General features: G+C 35.6%; 2 protein-coding genes across 10 annotated transcripts in view; one reads left to right on the top strand and one right to left on the bottom strand.

Annotated features, from left to right (window-relative positions):
- ACSS3 (acyl-CoA synthetase short chain family member 3) overlaps positions 1-9378 on the top strand; it is a 156685-nt gene extending 147307 nt beyond the window's left edge. The window contains exons 14-16 of the mRNA XM_047868607.1: positions 5440-5539; positions 5630-5805; positions 7179-9378. Coding sequence (XP_047724563.1) covers positions 5440-5539; positions 5630-5805; positions 7179-7247 — 345 coding nt within the window. The 3' untranslated portion in view covers positions 7248-9378. The remainder of the gene's footprint in view (positions 1-5439; positions 5540-5629; positions 5806-7178) is intronic.
- A 756-nt stretch (positions 9379-10134) lies between these two features.
- PPFIA2 (PTPRF interacting protein alpha 2) overlaps positions 10135-12810 on the bottom strand; it is a 477511-nt gene continuing 474835 nt past the window's right edge. For all 9 annotated transcript variants that reach the window (XM_047868603.1, XM_047868602.1, XM_047868600.1 and 6 more), the window contains one exon: positions 10135-11468. Coding sequence is in view for 1 of the 9 variants with exons in the window: in XM_047868601.1 (XP_047724557.1) it covers positions 11440-11468 (29 nt within the window). In the remaining 8 variants the exon portion in view is untranslated. The remainder of the gene's footprint in view (positions 11469-12810) is intronic.

Below are 12810 nucleotides of genomic sequence, written 5' to 3' on the forward strand. Positions count from 1 at the left end.
TGCAATTTGCCCTTTGGAAGTTTATTCTAACCATAGTTTCACTGTTTGTTTTCCAAGTTGGCTATTTCGTTTGCTATTTTTAGGAGTGATTTCTTCAGGATCGAATATATTTCCATAAAGTGTATATTCAACAAAGATGCCATGTAATTTCTGTTCTACTCAGCATTAAATGATTACTGGATTTAAATAGTTGTCAAATTGCTGAATATTTTCCTGAGTATGAATATGAATACTGATAATAATGTAGAATCTGACTCCAACATCAGAGGGAATGAAAAAGCATTCTTCTTTTCCCTACTGCAGATACAATCTCCCACCAAAACTGGCTCCTTGCATTTTATGAAAGTGCTTGATTTAAACTAATACTTCTAAGATTAAACTACTTAAAAACATAATTAATAGATCTGTATAATTCAGCTCACTAAAGCCTTCCAAATCCATTAAAATTTACCCAGAAATGACAGTACCCCAAAAACAACAAATGACAAGCATTTATAAGGACTATTACCCTAACATTTATACAGATATTCCTCAATTTGAGAAGATGTTATATCTTGATAAACTTATTGTAAATTGAAAAGATCATAAGTTGAAAATGCATTTAATACACTTAACCTGCCAAACATCATAACTTAGCCTACCTTACCTTAAACATGCTCAGAACACTAACATCAGCCTACAGTTGGGCAAAATCATCTTATGTAAATACTTTATATCAAAGTGTTGAATAGCTCGTGTAATTTATTGGCTATGGTACTGAAAATGAAAAAGAGAATGGTGGTATGGGTAGAGAGTGGTTGTAAGTGTAACAGTTGTTTACCCTGTGATCACTTGGCTGTCTGGGCGCCGAGGCTTCCCCCACTGCCCAGTGTCTCAAGAAAGGATTGTACCACATATCCTAGCCTAGGAAAAGACCACAATTCAAAATTTGAAGCATAGTTTCTACTGAACTCATATTGCTTTCAGACCACCCTAAAGATGAAAAGTCGTAAATTGGAACCATTGCACACTTTTGGTTGAAACAATTACCTTTTAAGTTGTGTTAGTTTTTCAGTTCTTAAATGCCAGTTAATCACAGAGGCTTATGGATTTTATGTGGAGAAAATATATGAAAATGGCTCTGGATATTTTTAGCCCCCAAGACATTTGTTTGGTTTCTGTCCCTTAAATGTTGCCAAGACATAATTTGATGCTTTCCTTTTTAATGATTCAGTTGTTGCAATCATTATTTAGCATGTAAATATTATTTATGGAGCCAACATAGAAAGCCATCCCCCCCTTCCTTTATGGCATCTTTTCAATACTGATGGATTAATATAATATTTTATCCAGTATAATAATGAATCTTGTTTATAGATGACATAAAATTCTGGTAAATGATTATGTTTTTCACAGATTTTTAAGAGCTTGTCTACAAACTAGGAAAAATGTGAAACTCTGATACTGTAGAAAACTGTGTTATATATTCTGATTTTAAAGTACTCTGCCCATATGGAAAACCAGTCAGAATTTTCCCATCCACATCTTTAAAAAAAATTTTTTTTAAATGTTTATTTATTTTTGAGAGAGAGAGAGAGAGAGAGAGAGAGAGAGAGAGAGAGAGAGAGAAAGTGAGCAGGGGAGGGGCAGAGAGAAGCAGGCTCCAGGCTCAGAGTTGTCAGCACAGAGCCCGACACGGGGCTCGAACTCACAAGCCGTGAGATCATAACCTGAGCTGAAGTTGGATGCTTAACCAACCGAGCCACCCAGGAACCCCCCTTCATCCACTTCTAAACATACTAATACTGAGGGTAGAAACGTGGTGAAATTAAAACAATATGGTGAATGAATGGCAAACTAGAAGGTTTGATGTTTGATTTAGTTAAAATTACACTGGTTAGGTGACAAAATACCTGGATGATCAAATTTTTTTTTAATAGTAATTTGAGCAGATACATTGGCATTTAAAAAACTAAGGTAGAGAGGCTTATGGCACCAATGAACACTTTAACAATTTCTTCTTTGACAATCAAAACTCTGGCTAGCCAGAAAAAAGCTTTTCTCCACCCATGAAGGGAATCCTAAGCCAGAAGTATAGGATCGGGCCCACCAAAACGACATCCTATCTGCCATCAACAAAATATTGTCTCCACAGACTGAGTATACTAACTCCCAGTACAGATCTCTGGCAATGAAATTTGTCTCTAGCATCTGCACCTAACACATAAATAAGATCTTAACAAATGGGAAGCCGTTGGAAGCATTTTGAGAGTTCCAACTGAAGCACTGGGAGAAGATGGTGTTGTGTGGTCTGTATAGTACGTGTTTTGCAGGAGCTTTTTAGTCAGACCCAACTAATGGAAGATGCAGTACACAGCTCTATCTCAGCAATGAAGTGAATAAAATATGTACCACAGAAAATAATTTATTGAACACATCCTATCGTCAGCACTGGAAGAGTCAAAAACTATGTGGCTGGCAACTCTTATAACTCAGTCCTTCAAAGTGGATGGTAACAACAGGATATGGGAGAAATGTTGATTTCTGTGCTTAATCAGGGGCAGTGTGAGGTAGTGCACCGGCTTTGCACCCAACATTCTAGTCGTTCGCTGAGTCTTCCAGGACTCATTTTCAACTTGGTGTAATTAAAAAAAAAAAAAGATTTTCCTGGAAACTTTGGGACTGGAAAGCATCATGTCCCAGATTCTGCTGTGTTTTTCCTGTCTCTCTGGTTGTGCCTTTTTCATCTTGTTTGTCAGCTTCTCCTTTTTCATGTAGCCATTAAATGTCAGAGTTCCTTAAGGCTTTCGTCTTCTTATTGCTTTCTCCCTAATTTATTTTTTATTTTTTTAACATTTATTTTTGAGAGACAGAGAGAGAGAGACAGAACATGAGCAGGAGAAGGGCAGTGAGAGAGGGAGACACAGAAGCCAAAGAAGGCTCCAGTCTCTGAGCTGTCAGCACAGAGCCTGATGTGGGGCTTGAACCCACAAACCGTGAGATCATGACCTGAGCTGAAGTTAGATACTTAACCAACTGAGCCATCCAGGTGCCCCAATCTCCCTAAATAATCTAATCTTTATCTGTAGCTTTATGCATTAACCCTTTATGCATTAATGACATTTACATGTGCATTAATGACATTTACATGTGCATCTCCAGATTAAGACTCCCATCAGACTCAACTGCTTTGACTTAGATATCTCAAAGATGCCTCAGTGGAACATCTCCAAGACTTAATACATGATCATTCCTTCCAAGCTTAGCCTTCACTAGCATTTTCTGGCTTAGAAAATGGCACCACTATCCAAACATCTGTTCAAGCCAAAGAACATAGAATCATCCATAACTTCCCTACCTTCTTCTTGCTCCATATCCAATCTATCATAAAAATATGTTCATTTTACCTTTAAAGAAACTCTAGAATCCCATTACCCATTGTCATAGGCTTAGTCTACTTGTAGCCTCATGGGTGATTTGAATAAATTGTAATACCCTTAACAATCCTCTATTTGTTCTCCACAGTGAACCCAAAGTAAGTTTGTGTTTCAAAATACAATCTGAAGCGAAAGAAGCCAATCTGAAAAGACTACATACTATATGATTCCAGTGTTCTGGAAAAGGACTTTGGAGACACTGAAAAGATCAGTGTTTGCCAAGGGCTAGCAGGAAGTAAGGATGAATAAGCAGAACACAGGAGATATTTTAAGGCAGTGAAACTATTCTGTAAAATGCAATATAATGGTGCACACATTTCATAAGATCCATAGAATATACAACATGAAGAGTGAACACTAATGTAAACTGTCAACGAGGGAGAGAATGACGTGTTGATATTGGTTCGTCAATTCTAACAAATACACCACTCTAGTGAGGGATTTTGAGAGTGAGGGAGGCTGCACATATATGGGGGTGGGAGAGATATGACAACTCTGTGCTTTCCACTCCATTTTGCTATGAATCTAAAACTACTCCAAAAAATAAAGTCTGTTAAAAAAATCCATGAAGATCTTGTATCTCCTCCTCAACTCTTGAAATTGCTTCATCGCTTTTCCAACTCTACTAAATCGGAAGTCCTTAGCACAGTCCCTTTCTACCTGTTCAGCTTCCTTTCCTCTTGCGCCTCTCTCAGCCTTGCTGCTTTCCTACCACATTAGTTTCTTTCAGGTTCAAATGCTTTGTGTGAAGTCTCTCCTCAGGGATTTGTCCCACCCTTTCTCCTTGCCTAATCAGTGTCTACTCATCCTTGACACCTGAGCTCATTGTCATTTCCTGAAGGCTTCTCTGAGACCCCTGTCCTTCTGCTTTTGCTCTGTATTTCACATAAAAACCTAAGTTATTTTGGAGGCTTTTGCTATAGCTTTCCTATAAAAACCCGGTTATTTCCCCAGAGCCCTTACCACTTTTATATTTAGACATTCACAAAAACAAATATTAGTGATTGTTTATTAAGATTGTTCTCATCTATTAGACTGTAAGCACCTATTTTTGCTCAGCATTGAGCCTGGTGCAGTGGTTGGAACATAGAAGGATTTGGTAAATATTTGTTGAAAGAATAAAGAATAAGAAGTGTCAAATGGGCTGTTGGTATATTGCCCACTGTTTTCTGTAGCTATTAGAGATTTGCAGTCACTGAAATACCTATTACTCTCTCAGAAGAGGACATTTTGAACAATCATTTTTAAAAGTACCGTCACAGCAGAAATGTTTTTTTAACCCTAAGCTTCTGTATTTCATATGGTTACTCTGTGGTTTCTTGTGATTCTAGATTGATAGCTGCTTTGTTCTTTAAGATATTTAGAGCTTAGAATAAGCAGTATGAAAATGGCTCCCTGACAGGGGTGATTATCTGAAGTCAGGGCTTCATGCTATCTCCAGCCTTTTCTTTGAAGTTGGAAAATCCTCTCTGGATGCGTGGTCATTCAAGAAAAGAGATGCTCTGTTCATTGCTTAGTAACAGATACAGAAATAAAATCCCTGTTTAGTCATGGGGCTGCCTTGGATTTCTCTGGAAAGTGCACTTATGGTAGCCAGCACTAACGCTAAATCACCATGAGGCCCTTTTATTTCGGATGCACACTGCAGTGTGTTCTCACTGCATACCTGCCCTGACTTCATTAATGAACAAGTGAGGTGAAGAAACAATTCTCCTACTTTCCAGGTAAGCTAAGCAATTTGTCTTAATCACTGTTAGCCTTTTGTGAGTGACTACCATGGGGGTCCTAATCATTCATTCACCCTGGTTATAATGATACGAATTGTGAATTAGTAGTAACTTTCACGCAGGCAGCTATAGGGTTTGAGTTCTCTGACGTGTACTTTTTTTTTCCGATTGAAATATGTATGTCCGTATCTCTCTCTTTATATATTCTTATATATATATATATATATATATATATATATATATATACACACACACACACACACAGATTTTCTAAATGAATGCTTTCCTTATTACAGTCGGTCCTCTCCCATGGCATGGTAGCTGACTGTGCTGTTGTTGGTAAGGAAGATCCTTTGAAAGGTCATGTCCCCTTAGCACTCTGCGTGTTGAGAAAAGGTGAGAGATCTTTGTTCTCCCAGAGTGTTTGGACCCTGAATGATTAACCCTAGTTAATTCAGTGCTTATCCACCTGAACTTTCTCCCTAGATATTAATACAACAGAGGAACAAGTTTTGGAAGAAATTGTGAACCATGTTAGACAGAGCATTGGCCCTGTGGCTGCTTTTCGAAATGCAGTGTTTGTGAAACAGTTACCCAAAACGAGATCTGGAAAAATTCCCCGGTCAGCTCTGTCTGCCCTGGTCAACGGCAAGCCGTATAAGGTAAATTATCCAAAATGTTCAACGCCAGGTTCTGAAATGTTTTTACATTTTTTTTTTTTAATGTTAAGGGGGAAACTGCATAACCACTCTCTAGGAATGAGGGTTGTGGAAACACGTATTAATTAAAACCATATGCTTTGAGATTATAGGAACCAGTGTGTGAAAATACTTTTACTATCAGTATGTCAGTTAAATGCAAACAACTAGTGGAAATGCAGTCTTAATGAATTAAAGACACATCTTCCTTCATTGTAGTCATTAATGGCTATTACTGAACGAGAAAGCAAACAATTGAGACTGGTTATGCATGCTGGTTATATACATGCTGTATATGTGCAGATATATATGATATATATATGTGTATGTATCATATATATAATATATATGCTGGTTATATAGTTCTCATTCATATATACTCTATAGTTCTAATTGATATATATTCTAATTATTTCTATTTTGAGTGAAAATTATTTTGGAAAATGTTAGGCTAATTCAAGTGTATGTACTTAATCACCAATATCTACTAGAAGGTGATGCAACAGTAAATAGTTGTATGAGAAAATGCAAAAAAAAAAAAAAATTCAAAAGAGGCACAAAGAAAGACTCATTAGAGGGATTCTAGAGAAAGTACCACTTAGTGATGAAGGAGCATAAGGCAAGTTGACTTGCCCCAACTCCCCCACCCCCCAGGTAGGCTATGTGACACATTCCTCAGGTACTCCTAGCTGCCCAAGAACAAAGGAAAGGACATAAAACAAATGGCTAAACTGATAGAGTCTCCATCAGTTTACAAATATCTTAGTAATATTACAAGAAAAAGACCATTTTATCAATAACCTAATTTCTGTGAACTCCCTATCTTAATGATAATGCTTTGCTAGAGGGAAAAACAACCTTAGCTTGACAATAGGTAGGCTTCCAATAATCTGTAAATCCTCTTTAGCATGTGGAAATCCCTTTAAGAAACTTCCTCTTGACTTTACCTCCCCCAACAGTATATAATAAAGTCACTCCTCACAACCCCAGTGCAGCTCTTTGTGCCCATGGGTCCTGTCCCCATGCTTTAATAAAATCACCTTTTTGACACCAAAGACTTCTTTGAGAATTCTTTCCTGGCCATTGGCTCCAAACCCTCACCAACACCCCAAAACCCCATCATTTAGGACCAATAGTTTTGCTAAATGAACAGTTTATTATTCTGGAAGACTACAAATTATATTTTAAAATATTAAAATCAGAGTTCCCTTGTTTTCAACATTTTTATATGCATATTATAAGATAATGGGAAATACAACATTGCATGTAATTGTTTAATTATAGAGAGATGGAAGGGGTTCAGGGACGAACATTCATCTCTCGTTTTTTCTTTCCAGATAACACCTACAATTGAAGACCCCAGCATTTTTGGGCACATAGAAGAAGTGCTGAAGCAGGCATCATGACTTTCTTTTTTCCTATTTTGAGTCAATTTGAGTCAATTTTCTAACTGGAGTCAAATTTTTTGAATTCTTTCCCATAAATAAATACTTAAATAGAAATTACTTGCAACCTTAAATGTGAATTATAAAGCTTGGTCTAAAAAAAAAAAAAAATAGTACTTGAAGACTAGAAGAAGACCTGTGCCTTCTGTTTAATTAGACCCAATTAGCATCTTTTTCAGTTGCCCGGAACATGGTTCATTGTAGATTGTCTATCACTTTAATTTAGGAAAAATATAGCTAATGTATGATTTTAAAAAGCTTACTCCCTCAAATATTTTAATCGAAAGTGACACATTAACATAGAGTACTTCCTGAAATGAGGAATCTGTAGCTTTGACCCAGAACCTAAAACTCAAGTTGAAGTCAGAAAATAATAATTTTTCTTATAGAAATTCTGAGTATTTTCTAACATTCTTGAGATGTCCCCATGCATGGTTATTAAAAAACAAAAGATAAAATGGGAGGTTTTAGGGAATCACCTAGACTGATGACTTTGAAATAGGAGCATCCATCTAGACCTACATTTCCTGAGGGAAGCTTAGATACCAGGATACAGCTCTGCCTTCGGGTCATTTTGACCTTGTCAAGGGAAATCACATGCCTGACAGATCCTAGAGGTCATTTAATCCAGTCTGTTTGTCAGGGAGGTGAGAGCGCTTTGGAGTTCCTCCTGTCTCAGGTTCTTAGTTGACCGTACACTTAATGATTCCAGCTTCCTATAAAAACAAGGAAATGACACGAAAATGCAGTAAACTGACAAGGAAAACTCTTAAGGAAGAAATGTAAAAGTTTTTATATTATGCTAAAGACCAGGAGTTTTTAAGTAATCCCAAATCTAGATTTTTATGTGAAATCTCTAATTTTTTAATAATAACTCACTAAAAACACATTGTGACATTCAAACACGTTTCCATTTAAACTTATCTAAAACTATTGAGAATTTAAGAAAAATTCCTGAAAATGAATCTTTGTTAATAAGTTTATGGTAATGTACCAATTAGCCAGAGTAGATAATTAAATATATGATTTACTTAGGATTCTACATGCTATCAGTTATTGAAGAATACATTTAAACTAAAAAATATATATATACCATGCCCATTGAGTCTTTGATGGTGCTTAAAGTATTTCCCAATCTTTCAGTCCATCAGGAAAATTATTTTTTAAGAGCAGCTGTCCTAACATGATAGTCTGGGTATATGAAATATATGTGAGAGATAACAGAGAGCTTATTTACTTGTTTATTTCATAAAAATTGCTTACAACTTATAAAGACATTATGAAAATGATAGGTTTTTTTTTTTTTTTTTTTTTGGACCATAAGCTATAAATCAATGGCTTCTCAAAGTAAAGTCCTCTTTGCTTAAATTGGCTTCTTGATTGTTACACCTGAAATTTTTTTCAGCTAATTGTTCTCTTTAATTGTTTCGGTAGCCTGCATTAAACCAACTAGATAGACATTCAACTTATAATTTGAAGCTGTGAAGTTCCTTAAAGTGTCCCTTCTGTTGGGTACATTTTACTCATTATCACAACTGTAATCTTAAGTAATATATTCTTGTTAAGAATATAACAATTATTTTTTCGTGTAACATCCCGTCAATTTGAAATGGCAAATTCTTTAGCTGAATGTGTACCATTGTTCATTTGTAAGGGATTAACAAAGGCAGATCCGAGAACTGTGTGAAGGGTGTATCTGTGGACCTCTTGAACATTTTTCCTAGCCATCAATTCTGAAGGGACACATTAGCAAGCAGGCTCAAGTTATTTTCCAATAACTCGGTGCATGAGACTGGGGAGGAAGTACTGTTCCTGCATCTGGTCGAGGAAATTTATCTCCTCCGAAGAGTCAAAGGAAGTACTGTTACTTTCATGTGATTAAAAGTGGGGCAAGAAAGATACACTTGAGTTGTTGGACTGCCTAAAATTTGGTAGGAAAAAAAACGAATTTTCTCTTACATACTTACCATAAAGCACTTTCAGTAGATAGTACCTAGAATATTCTGGATTAAATGTATCTTTAAAAATAACGATATAATGTTACTAAAAATACAATCATTGTATTTTCTGAAATAAAGTCCTCATGACTTTTTCTTGGTATTTTTATAGGATATTTTACTGTAAGACATTGGAAAAATTTAAATAAGATTTTCTTTCAAATCTATGGAAGAGTGTTTTCCAGTTATTTTGCTCCAGACAATACATTAAATATATAAAAGATCTGCTTTATATCTAAGGAGCACTTTTGTTTATATAAAATTGTATTTGAGAAGGCTCTCATCATTACAAATGTGAAAATTCATAAGTTTGATAACTGGTCAGAAGGAAAAATATTGAGATTCTGAGCTTAATCCAGTAAATGGATTTTAGATTCTGGCAGAAATTATACTATAAGTTGAAGAGTATTTTATGTTTTGTTTTGTTTTGTTTTGAGGGAATAGCTAGATCTTTTTCTCTCTATACATTAGAATCTATTATAAACGATTAACATTTCTTACTGGATATTCTCTAAGTCATGTATTGAGAGTAGATACAGATCTAGTGTGTTATAATATCATAGTTTCTGTATTATATTTCATTTCCCTAAGTCAAGATCCCAGTGATCAGATGAGCTGAGAAAGCTCCTTTGCATTGTTTCTGCTCAGGCAACATTTCCAGAAAATTTAAAAAATCACCTTCATACGCAAGTTCAGTGCTCCCTCTTGTGGCAGACTCACTTTTGAAGGTAAAAAATAGACTGAAAGTCACTAGAAGACCAATTTTCATTATAGTTTAAATTAAATATTATGTGACTAGAAAACAAAGATTAAACAGAGAACTGGAAGTATTTTTTTTTTTATTGACAATGGAGAGGGTTTCTGTTACCATTACCTTTTGACTGAATCTGTTAAACAAAAATAGACATCAAAACAAATGTAATGTACGTGCAAACAGCAAATTAAATACAAAAAGGAAATTACTAATGACAGGTCTTGCGCTTCATAAGATCAAGCAGCAGAAAATCAGCAGTTAGATAAATGGTATTATTAAATAGGTTTTACTTTGAAATCTCCCGTATAAACAAAGAATAAACAACAGTAACACCACCAAATAAAGCCACAGGGAAGAGATTACTCTTCTATACTTTTATACACTATATATGTTAATCATTCTGTCTTTCATTTATTTCCTCTGATAAGACTGACTTCAGGGAAGTCGCAACAAGGCCATCTTGGCTAGAAGCTTATAACATTAGACATGAGTCTGGCTAATGCCCTGTTACATTGACAAAAGGGAAAGGTTTCTGGGTTTTTGTTTTTTTTCAATGGAAATGAGCCTCGGACTCTGCAGTGGTTGACATTCACTGAACAGTGCCGGCTGGCGGTTCGAGATATCTGATGAACATGTGGTTCTTAGTAAAGAAGTTTTTTTTTTTTTCTCTTTTTTCTTGGTCCACAGATAACAAGAGAAGATGCTGTTTATTCCTTATAAATTATTTTTTTTAATATTTGCTCTTGACTCTTGTAAACAGTTTAGCTTTGTTTTGTGTTGAAAAGGAGATCGAGCCATCACAGTGCTATTTCTAAAGATATAGGACATCCCTGATTGCCTTTAAAGGACTATTTTTGGCTCCAGTTCCAGGTTAAATCATTCCTTTTTACATGATCAGAGGCAGGTTTTCAGCTTTAAGTATTGACAGACTTGAAGGAGAAACATATCGATTTGACTGTTACAATTCAGAAACTGTAAAAATGGTGGAATGGTAAAATACAAACAGTACTTGGAATTGTCAAATGTTTGCACTCGAGACTCCATGAACCATATATTTTATTTTTTTAAAAATCATATTTATATCCATTTACATAAGACTTACACATTTAAAAAGAAATACATACACAGTAATACATAAATGCCTAGTATTTTACAATAAAACATGAAAAAACAAGTGGCTCCATTTCATAAAAGCATCTGTTGTACAGAATTTATGACGTGGATGATGCTTATTATTCAAATGACTTAAGCATTTTCTTACAATTGTAGTAAACTAATCAAACTTAATATCTGACTCCCCCAAAATCACATTTTCAGCATAATAAACCACTGGTGGTTGTTTCCTTAGAATTCAGTCTTCACAAAGGTTTTTACTGTTTGTCTTCATAGATGGTAGTGCACTTTAGGTAGAGTAGGCTGAAAAGACGACATCTGAAATATTTAATGAACAGTGTTAGTCTGCTGTCAGCTCCCGGACTGGAAAGTCCCCCTGTGCCACCAGTGAGACTCCTTCATGGAGCCTGCCTACTTCCATCTTAGGAGTCTACAAACGGAACGCCATCTAGGATCTGGCCGATAGCTGGACATAATTAACATTTGCTCCTTCTCCAACTTTGTGCAAGCCAATTTAATAAATCACAAGATTTGCTCAAGTTTGTGGAAAGCATGGCAGTAAATATAAACAAAGGTATTCATAGAAAATGTGAGCAGTCCTTTTGAAAAATCTGCAGCTTGCTCATCAGTAAATTCGGTCGAGTTGACTTCTTTCATGGAATGGATTCTTATTCTAGTTCATATCTTTTAGAGCTCTTAAAAAGAAGACACCTTTATTTTTTTCTTTTCTTGCTTTTTTTTTTTTTTTTTGAAATTGGGCAGGGGGAAGGGCAAGCTGAGAGGGAGAGAGAGAATCCCAAGCAGGATCTGTGCTGTCAGCTCCAAGCCCAAAGTGGGGCTCTAACTGACAAACAATGAGATCATGACCTGAGCCAAAAACAAGAGTTGGACGCTCAACCGACTGAGCCACCCAGGCGCCCCTGAAAAGACATCTTTGTTGTGACAAAAACACCATATTTCAAAGGATCTGGATCAGTGTCTGGATCAGTGATGTGGCATCACTGATTCTTCCTGTCATAATATACTTAGAAAAAGCTCACAATTTCTATTTCTGACACAAATGAAATGATAAATAATATGTTCTGAATTATTTTAATTATAAAAGTGTTAATGTTTCGTCAAAACAGAAACTGGCTGTCCTTGATTGGCTTATTGTAAACAAATACCTTTATCTTATTTAATGGTAAAAATTAGGAAATATGAACTACAATGCCATGCACAAAATACAAACTGCAAATAGCTAAAGAGTAATTCTACCCATCAGTCAAAAACTAAGAAGCGAGCCCTATTCAACATATTAGTCATTTGTAAATTAGTGAAGTATTCAGTTCCTGGGGAAATTATCATGTTATGTGTAGAAGCTATTACAAACAGTATTTTGGAAAGCCTCTTATTTAGCCAAATCATTATATACTTTAGATCATGCCTAATTAGATGCCAAATTGTATACCATAATTAAATTTTTAATGTTAGGGTTTTACATTCTGAAATTAAATCTCTTAAAGCTTTTTATTTTATCAGCAGCTTCAAACAGTGACCCAAATAAGGCAGCACACCAGCTCCCATAGTAGGCCCCAAAGACCAACAAGAAATTGCATGGAGCTTTCATTCAAGGCGATGAATAAACAACACAAGATGAGCTGTTCCTCTGCCTGTAACT

Source organism: Prionailurus viverrinus, chromosome B4, assembly GCF_022837055.1.
Source record: "Prionailurus viverrinus isolate Anna chromosome B4, UM_Priviv_1.0, whole genome shotgun sequence".
NCBI classification, from domain to species: Eukaryota; Metazoa; Chordata; class Mammalia; order Carnivora; family Felidae; genus Prionailurus; species Prionailurus viverrinus.